Here is a 13,322-nt window from a genome sequence, read left to right on the forward strand (position 1 = left end):
AACCAACCTACCATCCAAACAACCTACCAACTTACCTACCTACCTTCCTACCAACCAACCAACCTACCTACCTACTTTCCTAGCAACCAACCAACCTACCCTCCAAACAACCTTCCAACCATCCAACCAACCAACTTACCTACCTACCAACCAACCGACTTACCTACCTACCTACCAACCATCCAACCTACCATACCATCCAACTTACCTACCTACCTTCCTACCAACCAACCTACCTACCATCCAACCAACTTACCTACCTACCAACCAACCTACCAACCTACTCTCCTACCAACCAACCAACTTACCTACCTACCAACCATCATACCTACACATCTTCCAGCCAAACAACCAAAATTCCACTCACTTCTTACATGATGTCAGCATTATTTTCCTAAAAAGGCAAACCTTCCTACCAAGCAACCATTTCCTTGGAGGTTTTTGATAACATTTTGTAACTCCTAGGTCCTTCTGTGAGCTGCAAGTATTTTTAGTCGTATTAAACTTTTATCATGTTTCAGTAGTGATTCTGAAAAATTCATAAAAGTTCAACAATCAGAGCAGTAGCAGTAGGAATAAAATAAACGGGAAAAAAAGAGCCAGAACAATCATATTGAGGGCATCCAATAATATAATATAATATAATATAATATAATATAATATAATCACCACTTCTCTGATTACAGCCACGCCCCCTAAGTACAGTGCAGTGCTGTGATTGGACAGTGATTAGATTTCAGTGTGGCATGGCTGCAGCTGATGGAAGTGAAATGCACTGTAACAGAAAATTCCACTCACTTCTTATATGAAGTCAACTTAACAAAAAAATGTTTTTTTTTTATAAAAAGCAGACTTTTAAATAACAAAATTATGTAAGATTACGTCAGGATACACCGTATACAAGCCCATGTGAGTGAGCTGCTGCTATACAAACCATAACGTATTAGAATGAGCACATTTATATAAACCGTGTAGCAGGAAGTACTACTTATAGAAAATTATTCAACACCTCTCCTTCTGACCAATCAGATACGAGAAGGAAACAGCACTGTGGTGTAAGGGATAATAGAGGAATAGATCATAACATGCCACAAGCATGAGTGAGGAGTGAGAAAGCAGCTGTGTGAAATGTGTGTGTGTGTGTGTGTGTGTGTGGGTGGATGAGTGTGTGAGTGGACCAGCACTTGGCATTGAGCAGGAATACTGTTTGCATAAATTAGAGCACTCCGAGTGAACTACGCCAATGCAGGTCTGGATGAGTCGGAATGCCAAATGGAGCAGAGATCAAACATACCTTTACACACACACACACACACACACACACCTAAAAGACAAACAGTCACCCACGTGAAGGTTTACCAATTGACTCCAGACAGAAACAATGATTAACTAATAGAACAGGAAAATACTGATGTTTCTTAGTAGCTGTGTGTGTGTGTGTGTGTGTGTGTGTGTGCGCTGTGACATATCGGACTCGGATTAGACCCAGTTTTCTCTCAGCAGTGTCCTAAATAAACTAAACGCACGGTGCAGCAGATACCCGACGCCATTTGTGTCCTAGCGATGCTGCATTCACAAATATGTATGTAAAGTACAGCCAAAAGAAATTCCTCTAGTTCATTAAATACACATAGGGCGTCCTTCACGACGTCCACGTTTCAGATAAACAACTTACACATCAGCATTTACCCGTCCGATCCTGCTCTAACTACACTTCCGCTTGAAATCTAATCATTAAAGTTAAAATAATGCACTAATTCACGCGTTAACGGGTGAATCTGTTTAACATCTCATGCTTGGAACATCCTTTTTCATGAAAAAAAAAATGTCCATTTTAATTCATTCATTCCTTCCTTCCTTCCTTCACCTCTGAAGTGAAGTGTTTGGAATTGTCCACGAGTCAACAGGAAGTTGCATCATCTGAATTTCCTGAAGATCACGAGAAGAAGAAAAGTCTCTCATTGGCTTTTTCTTTACTTTCAGCCGTACCGTGGTATCGAGTGACGAAGCCACCGACAGTATACAGAGAAAATAAATGATTATTAGTGGTACAATTATAATTCAATTATTATTACACACGCATGCTAATTAACATTTTAATGATGATGAGTCTTTATTGGTCACATATACACTACAGCACAGTGAAATTATTTTCTTCGCATACCCCAGCATGCCAGGAAGTTCGGGTCAGAGTGCAGGGTCAGCTATGATACAGCGCCCCCTGGAGCAGAGAGGGTTAAGGGTCTTGCTCAAGGGCCCAGCAGTGGCAGCTTGGCAGTGCTGGGGCTCGAACCCCCGACCTTCTGATCACTAACCCAGAGTAACCCTTAACCGTCAAGCCACCACTGCCCCAAACATTGTAATATAATCAAAGTTTGGGAACGAGCCGTTCAAGGGCCAAAAGACTCGACTCTTATTGGTGAAGCTGTGAACGATTTGACTCACTGGAAAGAGAGAGTGTTCCTATCACCAGCCTCAGCTCAGCTATAACATCCACCGAAACCATGACTGTACCTTTAAACACCTTTTTTTTTGTTGTTGCTGATTCTACACTAAGAACAAACCTCATTATGTTAAGGAGTTACTAAAATGCTACGATCGTCTGAGAGACCTTTGTAAGGAACAGTCTAAAATCGGTTAAAGGCATGTTTTCGTCGGTTTGCTGTTGAAAAATGAAGAGCTGAGTGGCACCTCGACCGGGGTTGTTTCTGGACATGAAACACACCAGAGTTTATCACAAAGCACAATCGTACAGCGTTCCTGGTTTCCGTAACACTATCAGATGTTGCACAACTTGCTAAACGAGTTAAGGGACGTTCTTGCAGTTAATCTTGCTAATCTCCAACACAGAAGACGAGGTGTTTGGATCAGATCCTACTAAAGAACAGTGGAATTTCCCTTTGAGCTAAACTCCACATGGCACACCGCCACAATGTGGAAACGTGCACAACGACAGTATACATTTTTCACAATATATAATATTTCTGTTTTAGAGTACATCCACAACACGGATGTAATCGTGTTTTTTTTCTTATGGAAAGCTGAAGTACGGCTCGAATTCGTGTTTCAGACGGAGCTGTGGCAGTAACGTTCACGGGCGGCGATGCCAACTGGCCACACTCCACCATTCTTCCAACCTTAGTTACTGTTTTCAGATACTTTAGTTAATGTTACCACCCAGACGTGATACTGAAATGTCCTGAAATGTTTTATTCATCTTAAACCACAGCAATTTGCCGACACTTATAATTGTTTTATTCATTAAACAGACACCTCATACCTTTAAAAAACCCCAAAACAGTTTATAGTTCCACTTAATGTTGTGGAACGTCCACGAAACAAGTTAGTTCCTGTTATCACTTCTATCCTCAGTGCTCTAAACAGTTCCCTGACCAACATGTCTCTCTCTCTCTCTCTCTCTCTCTCTCTCTCTCTCAGAGTTAAGTTAATAAGAATAAACATAACGCAGCTTGTCATGTCACCACAGGGTGCAAACTTCTCTGTCCTGAAGACGTTCCCACGGTGGAAAACTTTAACACGAGTCACACGGTCTCCTTTCTCAAATGTTAAATAAACATTTCCTTACAGAAAGCTTCACCTGTAAAATAACTTTTCAGAAGTTTATTCTTAGATGTAAATGTAGAATCCAATCAATAACGCATATTAGATGGGTGGATTATTATTAAAAACCTGTAATATGCCTGGCAACCGAGCCCCATGTGGGTGTGATGGTCAGGTGTCCACATACTTTTGACCAATCAAATTGTATCAGAACAGACTCAGTGGCATGACGATTCAAATATTGAATCATTGTCTTATGAATCAAAATTATATTGAATCGGATTCAGCGGCATCGTCAAAAATGAAATAGATGCCCTGTGAATCAAAATCGTATCAAATTGTTGCCTTATGAATCAAAATAGTATTGAATCGTTGTCTTATGAATCAAAATAGTATTGAATCGTTGTCTTATGAATCAAAATAGTACTGAATCGTTGTCTTATGAATCAAAATCGTATCAAATTGTTGCCTTATGAATCAAAATAGTATTGAATCGTTGTCTTATGAATCAAAATAGTATTGAATCGTTGTCTTATGAATCAAAATAGTACTGAATCGTTGTCTTATGAATCAAAATCGTATCAAATTGTTGCCTTATGAATCAAAATAGTATTGAATCGTTGTCTTATGAATCAAAATAGTATTGAATCGTTGTCTTATGAATCAAAATAGTACTGAATCGTTGTCTTATGAATCAAAATCGTATCAAATTGTTGCCTTATGAATCAAAATAGTATTGAATCGTTGTCTTATGAATCAAAATAGTATTGAATCGTTGTCTTATGAATCAAAATAGTACTGAATCGTTGTCTTATGAATCAAAATCGTATCAAATTGTTGCCTTATGAATCAAAATAGTATTGAATCGTTGTCTTATGAATCAAAATCGTATCAAATTGTTGCCTTATGAATCAAAATAGTATTGAATTGTTGTCTTATGAATCAAAATAGTATTGAATCGTCTCATGAATCAAAATTGTATCAAATTGTTGCCTTATGAATGAAAATAGTATTGAGTCATTGCCTTATGAATCAAAATTGTATCAAATTGTTGCCTTATGAATCAAAATAATATTGAATTGTTGTCTTATGAATCAAAATAGTATTGAATCGTTGTATTATGAATCAAAATCGTATCAAATTGTTGCCTCATGAATCAAAATAGTGTTGAATCGTTGTCTTATGAATCAAAATAGTATTGAATCGTCTTATGAATCAAAATTGTATCGAATCGTTGCCTTATGAATCAAAATAGTATTGAATCGTTGTCTTATGAATCGAAATCATTGCTTTATGAATCAAAATCACATTGTATCGTATTTTATCACATTCAGTGGTTATGTTAAATGTTGAATCGTTGCAGATTCAGTGGTATCGTGAAATATCAACCGGTTATCTGATTAATTGAAATCGTATCTTATTGGATTCTGTCTCATCATGAAAAATCCTGTTCAAAGGCACTGCTACGTGACACAAACAGCGAACAGAAATGAACGAAGTGGAAACCACAGCGTTAAAACAGTGCCGTAGCGGGATGAGAGAAAGAGCAGCTGCAGTGGGAATTATTAACCTGAAATACACAGAGGAATTTGGATTCATCAGGGTTAAGAAATGTCACCGAGTAACAACACGTTCCATACACTGCATACATGGTGCATATTTATTGCCATGGATGAAATACAAAAATATTGGTTAAATACAGTATATCAGCTTTAAGTTGTAAGAGAGCATGTTATACAGTTCAAAATATCGTATGAAAATAGCATGAACCTTGTCATTTTAATAGGACATACGGTTTTTCTTCTTAACTTAGCACACGTTTAACATCGAAAGCCTCTACGCGAAAAGAAAATAGAAATCCTCAGATGATTTGCATAACTGACTCCGTTTTGAAAATATTTTCTCGCACAGTGTTATAAATGAGCACAGTATCACGTCTGAGTACACATCCGCCATACAGGACTCCTACAGGGTTCGGAAAAAGATGAGCAATGTAAAGGAGCGCACGAATACGCAAAACTTCTACAACACGTCACAGCTGATTAAGTGCAGTCGATTGTACTGAGGTTTCGGTTACACAGGTATCAAGTATTAACAAAGTTCTACGTTAAAGTCACCCGAAACTTTAAAGTTAAAGCGTGTGTGCGATTAAAATCGGCGCTGGGGCCTTTCTGCATTTTTAAAAGAGCAACACCAATGAAATTACTGAAAAATATAAAACAAAAGCAAACAATTTTAAACTTTATTTTGGTCATTGCCAGTCCCTATGCACTATGTAGCACTAGCTAGCTTTGCCTTACTCGTCATGTTACAGAGAAACCGCAAAGACTTTCCTGTGTTTTAAAACGTAAAAATTACGACTTTACGTCCGACTACGCTAAAAAAAAAAAAACGCTAAAACCGGAGACTCCTTCCATAAATGCGAATACGCGAGTTTTTAAATATCCGTTTCTGCAAAGCGTCCGCCTGGGTAAGTTGTCGTATTAGGACGTTACGTTACGGTAAAACGATAACGTATTAGAAGAAACGCAATAACAAACCTTGCGGCTAGAAAAATTCATCTACACCTTCTGACCAATCAGAATCGAGCGTTCGACAGCGCTGTATATCGTGTACGTTGAAAACAAATAACGTGGCGTTCGTCGGTGCTACTCCGCTACTCGGTTTAACGTAAAACCCCGATAACGTCACTACGGTTCATGATGCTACTAAAAGAAACCAAATGAGAGTTTTCCCCATAACATATCACTCAAGTGCATGTACACGTAATAATCCCATTTCATTCTCTCTCTCTCTCTCTCTCTCTCGTTCTACAGTTGAAAGATTTTCAGCAGCCGTTAAACACAAAATAGGAATACAGGTTGTTGGTGTTGCTCTTTAAGAAAGACAGGAGATGGATATCTTATTAGAAAATCGGTCCTGATACCACGCGACAGGACAGTGTTATCGCATCGTAAAATGTAACAGCCTATTATGTTCAAACGCAGGCCGTGTAATACTGGTTTACCGGTAAAAAAAGGGGTGGAGCTTATACAGCTGGGGGTGTTCATATATTTAAGGGAACCGACACCTTATCGTCGAGGTTCCTTTAATTACCATTACGTACTGCGTCAATGAACATCCAGTGGCGTTAAACCTAGGATTAATAAATCGTAAGTTAGCATGTTAATTGATGTTTGTTGAAATGTTTACTTTAGTCACTTGTATTAAATGTTAACGCAATCCGTGATTAAAAATCCACACAAGTTATCCTACGAGACGTTACTGAAATCTTTCTCCAGGTGTAAATATTGGAACTTGCTTCCTCTTCGGTTCTGAATGGATCTAATTAACACGAGCACGTTGAGTTTAATTGGACTTTTCCGATGTTACTAGGCTGATCTAGCGACTGAATCGATTTTATACTGCCAGTGACGTTGACTCCAATTATACACGCGTCAGATTACGGACCTGCCGACTTTTACGCGTTTCCGCGTCGGAATGCCACAATTTACAACCTGCAAAGTTTTAACTCTGCCAAAAGAGCCGTCTTTTTCTCCTCCGATGTAAAAAAGGGACGATCGGCCGAACCATATATAAATCAGAAATCGTTGACGGTTGTGTACGAGTTTTGAAACCTCCGATAATAACCTACACTGCCCGAAAGCCCCGCCCCCTTCTCTCCATCTCGCGTGGTTTTGGGGCGCGCTCACTTTATGTCACCTAAAAATTCGACTCAGTATCCGTGATTGCCATCTTCGCTCGATTCGGCTGCGCGTGATTCGATCGTTCATCGTCATCCTTTACAGTGATGCGTTGAACAGTGTCAGTTACGCGAAACTCGATGTAAACCGCCGCCAAAAAAAGATTTCTGAATACAGAAAGTTTTGGGTGACTTTAAAGATTCTTCATGAGCATGTGCTTTCTTTCTGTTGTTGTTGCATAACATAGTTTAAAAGAACGCATAAATAAAGTCGTCTGTTTTTCTGAGGCATGACAGAAATAGTTCGACATGTTTAACACTGCTTTCGGATACAAAATCCACCTGAGCTTCCTGCAGTTCTCCTTAAAGGACATACACGTACTGTACCCACGCGCACGCGCTTCGGCAGGCTCGGACCGTGCCCCTGTCGTCCTGCATAATAGAAGCCGTATACTCCGAGTTATACAGAACCGTTCTAATAATCTCTCAAACAGCTGCTCTAACAATAGACCTTTATGGTGGGATCCTAATAGAACAACTAAATTTGGTCCCGGTTGCTGTAGCAACGGTCGGCCCGCTGAGAAAAGCAAGCAAGAGGAAAAATAAATAAATTAAACGCAGGACTCGGGGGTAAAAAAAAAAGAAAAAGAAAAAGAAGAGAACGTTTTAAAGCGAGGACATACTCGTCATACTGGACCATTTTTCACTCCACAGGCTGGACCCTTCAGAACAACTCATGAAAAGAAACCGGCTGAATGTTACCGGGTTGTTAAAAACGCACGTGCATACTGACTTTCAAATGCAGACATTCTTCTTCTTATGAATGAAATCAATTAAGAAACATTTAAATAATAATACAAGAATTTGAAACTCGCACTAGCTTCGTATCGAATAAGCGAGTTGGTGTTGCGTTGATGGGATGATGATGGAGGGTGCTAGCTACATTATAGCTAATATCGGTATGAGATAAGCTAGGAAACTAGCTAGCTACTTTTGTGAAATAAAACGTATTCCATAAGCTAATAAGATAACTTTGATAGCTAGCTAGCTAGCGTGGTATTAGGTTGGAGTTTATTTATTTATTTTTTTAAAGATGACGTCCGGATTACGAACCGCGTTCACTGCTACGGGAAATTCGCTAGCTGACTTGACCAATTCATCGAAGATAATATTTTAAAATGTCAAATTTTAGGTTCATTCATTATATGTAGTTTGTTTGATATGTATATACAAATTTTTTGTTTAGTTGACTTGGATAAATTCACAACTCACAAGCCAAAAGATCCTTTTAAGTTAACCTAGCGGTTTCGTAAAAACTTATAAGCTAAAATTCTTACCTATGAATTTTTTTTTTTTTTTTTTTTTAAAAATCAGCATCGTTGACAAAATTTCATATCGGGGTTCGACGTTGAATATGTGGCGGCGATGTAGCAACGTTCTTGTAAATAATGCATAGTAAACGTCGATCTTTGGCTCGTCTGCTACCGATTTACAGATTACTGACGCTTTATTTATTTATTTTTTTAACAAAGCTTTTTTTTAGTCGATGGCTAACCAAACATTTTACGGTCAGATGGATGTTTCCGTAACGTTTTTTTTTTTTTTTTTTAACATAACCTCATCAGCTTCCCCTTGAGGGAATCCCAGACGCCATCTTAAGTTTAGCTCCCGTTACTGTAATAACTTGCATAAAATTTGTTAGCTGATATCTAGACGCGTCAGACAGTCGAATCGACATAAATGTAGACTTGCTCAGAAATTAGTACGATTTGACGCAATTTAATTTCCAAATACGGCGTGTTGAAGTGTAAACCAGAGCAACAAAATACTTCATTTTAAACCGATTCCTTCACACCGGGCTTTAGGTAGCAAACCAGTGGAATGAAATTCACATATTTAACTTAACACTTAGTGCCGAGGTAAAGTGTGTTGCTATTTTAATTTGATTGTAACCCAATTTTGTTGCATACTTGTTCAGAAAGTGGCCACTAGGGCTAGGTCATATGACCATATCATATCCGTACCATGCTAAATTTGCAAGATACTGCGGGGTTATTTTTTCTTCTCCTCCCTGTGTATACATCGCACTTTGTTAATAAATGTAAACATCTTGAATCCAAGAAATGTTTTCAAGTATCGCGATATGATATTTTCGTCATATCGCCCGTCCCCAGCGGCCTCTTGTGTGACGTACGAGTTGCGCTCTCAAGTCCTAACGGGAAGTTAATAAAGGCGTGTTAAAATAGAATATTGAAACACACGCATGCTAGAACTCTGCTACAGCGCAGTGTACCGAGACGCTGGATCAGAAACGTCTCAGCACTCGTACGAGCTACTCTACTCTGCTTCCTCGGTAATAAAATAAGTCAGCGCGACAGCTCGAGTCGTGAGGAACAGGTTGCCAGCGTCAAAGCCAGCCTCCCACACACACACACACACACACGTGCGCGCGCACACTCGCATACACGGTTCTGCTGGGCCCAGCCGAGTGTGAAATATGATGCTACAGTAACTGATCTCGGATTCCTGCAGTGCATCTCTGCAGCTTCTTGTTTTTTGATACATTTTTTTTTTTGCTCTTTGGAAAAGGAATAAGTTAACACCATCATATTACATAATATACGTATTAATAATAATAATAATAATAATAATATTAAAGTATAATAGTAGTACATATGGTATACATTCCACAGATATTTTGGTGATATTTTGGATGCGACTCAGAGCAGGGGAAAAAAAAAGCGTGTTGGAGTGTGTGTGTGTGTGTGTGTAGGTGTGCGTGGGTGTTGTGTGGCTGTGTGTTTAGCTGGACGGAGCTTGATGTTGGATAAATATGGATAAGTGTGCATAGATGTATGTAGGTGTGTGTGGGGGTGTGTTTAGGTGGACGGAGACTGATGTTGAAGGAGCTGTGTGCATAGAAGTGTGTGTGTGCGCACGTGTGTGTGTGATTAGGTGTGCAGAGGACCAGGCAGTATGACGCTGATGGGGCAGACAACCGTGTCAGGGTGTGTAGGTGTGTTCCTACGTGTGTATACGTGTATATACGTGTACGTGTTGAGGTGCCTGTGCATTATAGCTGTGCTCATGTATGAATAACTGTGTGTATAGATGTGTGTGCAGGGGTAAATAGTTTTGTGAATGTGTGTGTAGGTGCATGCGAGTATAGCCATGAGAATGTGTGTAGGGGTACGTGTGTATAGCTGTGCATACGTGCGTATAGATGTGTGTGTACATCATAGTTAGCTCTGTGTCTGTGTATATATATATATATGTGCGTGTATAGATGCTTATAGGTGTGTGTGTGTGTGTGTGTGTGTGTTTAGGTGGGCGGACGGCCATGGTAGCGCAGCATGATGTTGAACGAGCGGGCGAAGTTGTTGGACATCGAGCAGCTCGTGCCCTCGTCCATCATGGGCAGGAGGAAGGCGAACAGCAGCAGCGCGAGGAGCAGCAGCTGCAGAGGAAGAGCCACACGACACACACGGTACAGGAACCCACAGCAGCTCTCCTGCTAAGAAACACACACACACACACACACACTTATATAAGTGCTCTGGGCTGAAAAGACCAAAACATTCTGGCTTTGGCACAAACACTACAGTTGGCACACACCCAACACCTCTCCTCACCCAAAAGTGAAGCATGGTGGTGTTAGCATTATGTTCAGACCTAACTTTGACCATTTTGCGTACGTTCATGACATCTATATACGTCTGCGAAGACATAAAGCACGTATACGTGACCGATAGATGCTCGACCGTTCGGTGTATGACTAACACACGCACGGGCCACGCCCACTTCACCGAGAGGCACAAGCTTTAACACTTTAAGGCATTCTGTGAGCGAGGATTAGAGGAACTGATTGTCCTAATAAACGCCCCGATTAAAGAAACACCGCTAAACGCGACGCTGAACCACTTTCCCGTGACTCAAAGTCACAAATAAACAAATGCACAAATTCAGAAACGAAAACTCCCACCGCAGAAATGCAGAGAGCACGAAGGCAACACTTATAACTCAAAAGCTCTGCACGCTGCTTTTGAATGATGGAAGTGAAGAACCACCCACACCTGCTAACGGCGGGCAAAGTGCGGCCTCCAATCCCCCCACCCTCCACATACACCCCTGTACCACCTATGCAGAAGATCACAAGTGCACTGTGTGTGTGTGTGTGTGTGTGTGTGTGTGTGTAGCAGAGTGGGAGCTTCAGAAAGAAAGCCAAAGAGAGTGAGTGGGAGAGAGAGAGAGAGAGAGAGAGAGAGCGAGAGAGAGCGAGAGAGAGAGCGTGGGTGGGTGGATGAGAAGAGAAAATCTCTTCCTCCTCGGCCCTAGTCGGCGAGTTCACTGTAATTACAGCGTGTCCATCTCCGCCTGCGTCTGACACGCGCAAAACACAAAGTCAGAGGATACGGTGAGGTCATTATATCTGGGCACGCACTCAAATCACTCTCAAAAGCAAGAGAAGACACAGAAGTTTCGCACGTAGCTCAAAAGCTTTGTCTGCCTGTGAGAGAACGCGATTTGTGATCAACAATGCGATATATAAAATGTACACGTAAAACTGTTTCGATGTGCCATCACGTGCTATCTTCGGGGCAGCCGTGGCTCAGGTGGTACAGCGGGTCGTGCACTAATCATAGGGTTGGCGGTTCGATCCCCGGCCCACGTCCCTCCACGTGCCGACACTGAACCCCGAGTTGCTCCCGACGGCCTTGCATTAGGAGGTGTGGCCTTCTTCACATTCACCATTTACAGAGACTGGTTGCAACTGAAGCCACGCCTCCATCACTAGGTATAACAGGAAGAGAGGCCATGCTTCCTACAATGAGACTAAGAGGTACAGAGGTTCCTTCATTGAGACTAAGACACACAGAGGCTACACCTCCTTCACTGGGACTGACAGAGACAGAGGCCACACCTCCTTTACTTACAGATCCCATGCCTCCTTCACTGGGACTGACAGGCACTGAGGCCACGCCTCCTTCACTGGGACTGACAGGCACCGAGGCCACGCCTCCTTCACTGGGACTGACAGACACTGAGGCCACACCTCCTTCACTGGGACTGACAGGCACTGAGGCCACACCTCCTTCACTGGGACTGACAGAGACAGAGGCCACACCTCCTTTACTTACAGATCCCATGCCTCCTTCACTGGGACTGACAGGCACTGAGGCCACGCCTCCTTCACTGGGACTGACAGGCACTGAGGCCACGCCTCCTTCACTGGGACTGACAGGCACTGAGGCCACACCTCCTTCACTGGGACTGACAGAGACAGAGGCCACACCTCCTTTACTTACAGATCCCATGCCTCCTTCACTGGGACTGACAGGCACTGAGGCCACGCCTCCTTCACTGGGACTGACAGGCACTGAGGCCACGCCTCCTTCACTGGGACTGACAGGCACTGAGGCCACACCTCCTTCACTGGGACTGACAGAGACAGAGGCCACACCTCCTTTACTTACAGATCCCATGCCTCCTTCACTGGGACTGACAGGCACTGAGGCCACGCCTCCTTCACTGGGACTGACAGGCACTGAGGCCACGCCACCTTCACTGAGATTGACAAGCACTGAGGCCACGCCTCCTTCACTGAGATTGACAGGCACTGAGGCCACGCCTCCTTAACTAGGATTGACAGGCACCGAGGCCACGCCTCCTTCACTGGGACTTGGACGTACAGAGAGCATGTCTTTTTCATTTGCGCCGACATGCACACAGAAGACGAAGGGAAACAGTGCTAATGGAAGCTCTTTTTAAGCAATAAGCAGAAGTAATAAAGAGCTGGGCGCGTGTATCCTTTCGCACTGCCGCACGGTTACACCCCGAATACTCCCACGGTGAAAAGTGCCAAGGTGTGAGAAAGACCTGTGCTTTGAGGGAGTTCCAAGAACACAGCCTGTATTTACTCAGGAGGACAATGGCAGGTGACTGTGTAACCAGGTCTCCTTAATGACACCACGGGAGAGGCCTAAATCCCGTCAGGTTGCTGGTGTCATCACAATAAGACTAAAATCACCAGGGCCATGATAATACGGAGCAGTAAAGCCCTTTCTCAGGGACACCACGC

General features: G+C 42.1%; 1 protein-coding gene across 2 annotated transcripts in view; it reads right to left on the reverse strand.

The window, feature by feature from the left end:
* Nucleotides 1-10,565: 10,565 nt before the first annotated feature.
* Nucleotides 10,566-13,322, reverse strand: part of syne3 (spectrin repeat containing, nuclear envelope family member 3) — a 23,429-nt gene continuing 20,672 nt past the window's right edge. The window contains exon 18 of one of the 2 annotated variants that reach the window (XM_053632567.1): nt 10,566-10,754. In XM_053632567.1, the coding sequence (XP_053488542.1) occupies nt 10,566-10,754 (189 nt within the window). Of the gene's footprint in view, nt 10,758-13,322 lie in introns of both variants that reach the window. The other variant, XM_053632566.1, reaches the window with a different exon arrangement.

Source organism: Ictalurus furcatus, chromosome 9 (genome assembly GCF_023375685.1).
Source record: "Ictalurus furcatus strain D&B chromosome 9, Billie_1.0, whole genome shotgun sequence".
In the NCBI taxonomy this organism is placed as follows: domain Eukaryota; kingdom Metazoa; phylum Chordata; class Actinopteri; order Siluriformes; family Ictaluridae; genus Ictalurus; species Ictalurus furcatus.